This window comes from Glycine max, chromosome 1 (genome assembly GCF_000004515.6).
Source record: "Glycine max cultivar Williams 82 chromosome 1, Glycine_max_v4.0, whole genome shotgun sequence".
In the NCBI taxonomy this organism is placed as follows: domain Eukaryota; kingdom Viridiplantae; phylum Streptophyta; class Magnoliopsida; order Fabales; family Fabaceae; genus Glycine; species Glycine max.
Genome location: NC_016088.4, coordinates 54,363,589 through 54,366,169, shown reverse-complemented (window position 1 = coordinate 54,366,169; position 2,581 = coordinate 54,363,589). Strand labels below are relative to the sequence as shown.

At 34.5% G+C, this 2,581-nt stretch overlaps 1 protein-coding gene across 1 annotated transcript; it reads left to right on the top strand.

Annotated features, from left to right (window-relative positions):
- The first annotated feature begins 1,371 nt into the window (after positions 1–1,371).
- LOC100818142 (transcriptional regulator SUPERMAN) lies at positions 1,372–2,581 on the top strand. The gene has a single exon (XM_003516584.5). The coding sequence runs from the start codon at positions 1,437–1,439 to the stop codon at positions 2,187–2,189; it is 753 nt and encodes a 250-aa protein (XP_003516632.1). The 5' UTR covers positions 1,372–1,436; the 3' UTR covers positions 2,190–2,581.

Below are 2,581 nucleotides of genomic sequence, written 5' to 3'. Positions count from 1 at the left end.
CTCCAACAATATCTTAAACAATATTACTTCCGAAGAAAGATATCCACTTAGAATATAAAAAAATCTCACATTGTTCAAGTTACAAATATATATTTTTAAAATAAATAAATAATGTAGTAATATTTTTTCATGTGGTTGGGATTTTTTTATTAAAATATTTTACAATTTTAATGTCTTATTAAAGTAAATTTTAAATTAATGTGAAATTATACTAATTTACTATGTAATCCTTTAAAAGATATTTACTGGTATAAAATTTATTTAATTTTTTTTAATTGACAACTCGTTTGAGCCCACTAAAATAACATTCTAAAAATATAATATGATTGGTTATATTAATTTTTAAAAGATGAAATAACGGTTTTCAAACTGAAAAAAAATGTCTATTAATTTAATCCTTTTTATATATTAAAATAATTAAAAGGAAGTTTGAATTGATAAGTTTTTCATTTTTCAAATATAAAATGGTAATTTTTATATTTCTCGACTAATATGACAAATTTATCTTTAACATTAAAATGGTCTCTTGCTAAAAGAAAGAGAGAGGGAGAGAATTGCTATATATTAATAATGTATATAAAAAAATTACAGTGTCATCTGATAAGAAATTGAGATATATGATAAATTTATTAACTTTTATGAAATTATTTAATAATTATATGTATCATATGACTTATTAATTGACATGATTAGTTGACCCTAAAGCCCCTTTACACTATTTATTAGTACAAAGAAATTAAACAAAAAAATACAGTCGGCTTTACTTCTATGCTGGTTTCCGTGGAGGTTTTAATTAATTTATATATTTGTAAAGTGCAATATCCTTTTCACTTTAGTATTTTGAGGATTTCAAGTTTTCTTAGCTAACAAAGAATAAAGAGTGATTATATTTTTTACAACACAAAATTTTAAACATTCAGTTAATTTTCTATTTTTAATCCTTTTTTTCTTATTACAATACATCGTCAATCAAATTAATTATCTATTTTTTTTTTATCTTTTTTCTCTCTTTAAGTTGTAATCATGACAACTCATGGCTGTTCGATAAACATTTTTGGTTAGGAAATTCATAAACCGTGGGAGAGCAGAGGATTAATTGAAGATTAAAAACAAATGGAGTACATACTGCCTGAGATATTTCTGTGGCGTAGAAGCCAAAGGAAAGAAATTGTCCATAGTAAACAAGGTAAACCAGTTGTGTGGACTAATAATTAATTAATCTTACTACTATAATGTCAATCTCACTATGTTCCAACTGCTTACTTCAAACATTGGTGATACATTCGATTTGATGTTTTAAAGCTTGATTTTGTCCTGACCCCGGTGCTTAATTACCCCCATCCCCCTATTTAACCAATTTAATTATTTTTAGTTTGCTCCAATTTCATCCCCATCCATCCATCTCTCTATCTATCTTAAATGTCAGTGACAGTACCATGGCTGCAGAGATTGGCCTAGTCTCCATGACCCAGATCCAAAACCTATCACAAACCCAACACCCCAAAAACCCACAACCTCCTCAACCAAAAAACCCTAACACCACCACCACCTCCTCTTCTACTTGGATGTGGAACCCTAGGGAGCAACAACAGCAGCAGGTAGAAGATGATGATGACTCCTGGGAGGTCAGAGCTTTTGCAGAAGACACAAGGAACATCATGGGCACCACATGGCCTCCTAGGTCCTACACCTGCACCTTCTGCAGAAGGGAGTTTCGCTCCGCCCAAGCCCTCGGCGGCCACATGAACGTCCACCGCCGCGACCGGGCCCGCCTCCACCAAGCTCCACCTTCCTCCTGCTCCAACCCCATGTCCTCTTCTCTTCCCACTTCATCCTTCATCAATATCCCTCCTCAAGAGCTTGTTGGAAATGCTGGCTTGTGCCTCCTCTACCACTTGCCCACGAGCCCTAGTAGTGCACCACCCTTCCCTTCACCCACTTCTAATGGGGCTTCTCCCTCCACTCTTCTCTCTATCTCCTCCTATCCTACAAACAACTTTCTGATGCAAACTTCCTTTAATTTTCCCGGTGCACCCCCAACTGGGATCAATACTACTACTGTTTCCTCTTTGTGCTATAACTCTAGCAAAGTGGAACAATCCGCAACTTCTTCCTCTATTGATAATGGCCACCTCGAAGAGCTTGATCTAGAGCTCCGCCTCGGGCACAAACCAACACCAACCTCATAAAGCTTGCCCAAAAAATTCATCAGAAATATATTATATAGTGTGAACCCATATAATTAAATATATATAGTGTATTAGCTTGTGAGAAAAATTAAAAGTCCCGTGAGTATTGTTATTTTGCTTTCTTTTTAATTGCAGCGATGTGTGGAAGACAGGAAGAGATCGAGAGTGTTGTTATTAATTTGTAGATGTTTGTGATACCATTACCATGTCCAGCTTTGGTATAGCTGATAGGCTTGTGGGTTTTCCATTTTGTTATTTTTCTTCTTGGTTAATTGATTTTATCTCTGTGTGATTGTTTTGTGACTGAAGGTGCGCATGGAGGGAGGAGCAGGCTGGGGGTGGGGATAGAAAAGAAGGAGAGAGGTACCAACAATGTAAATTTTTCAAAGAAA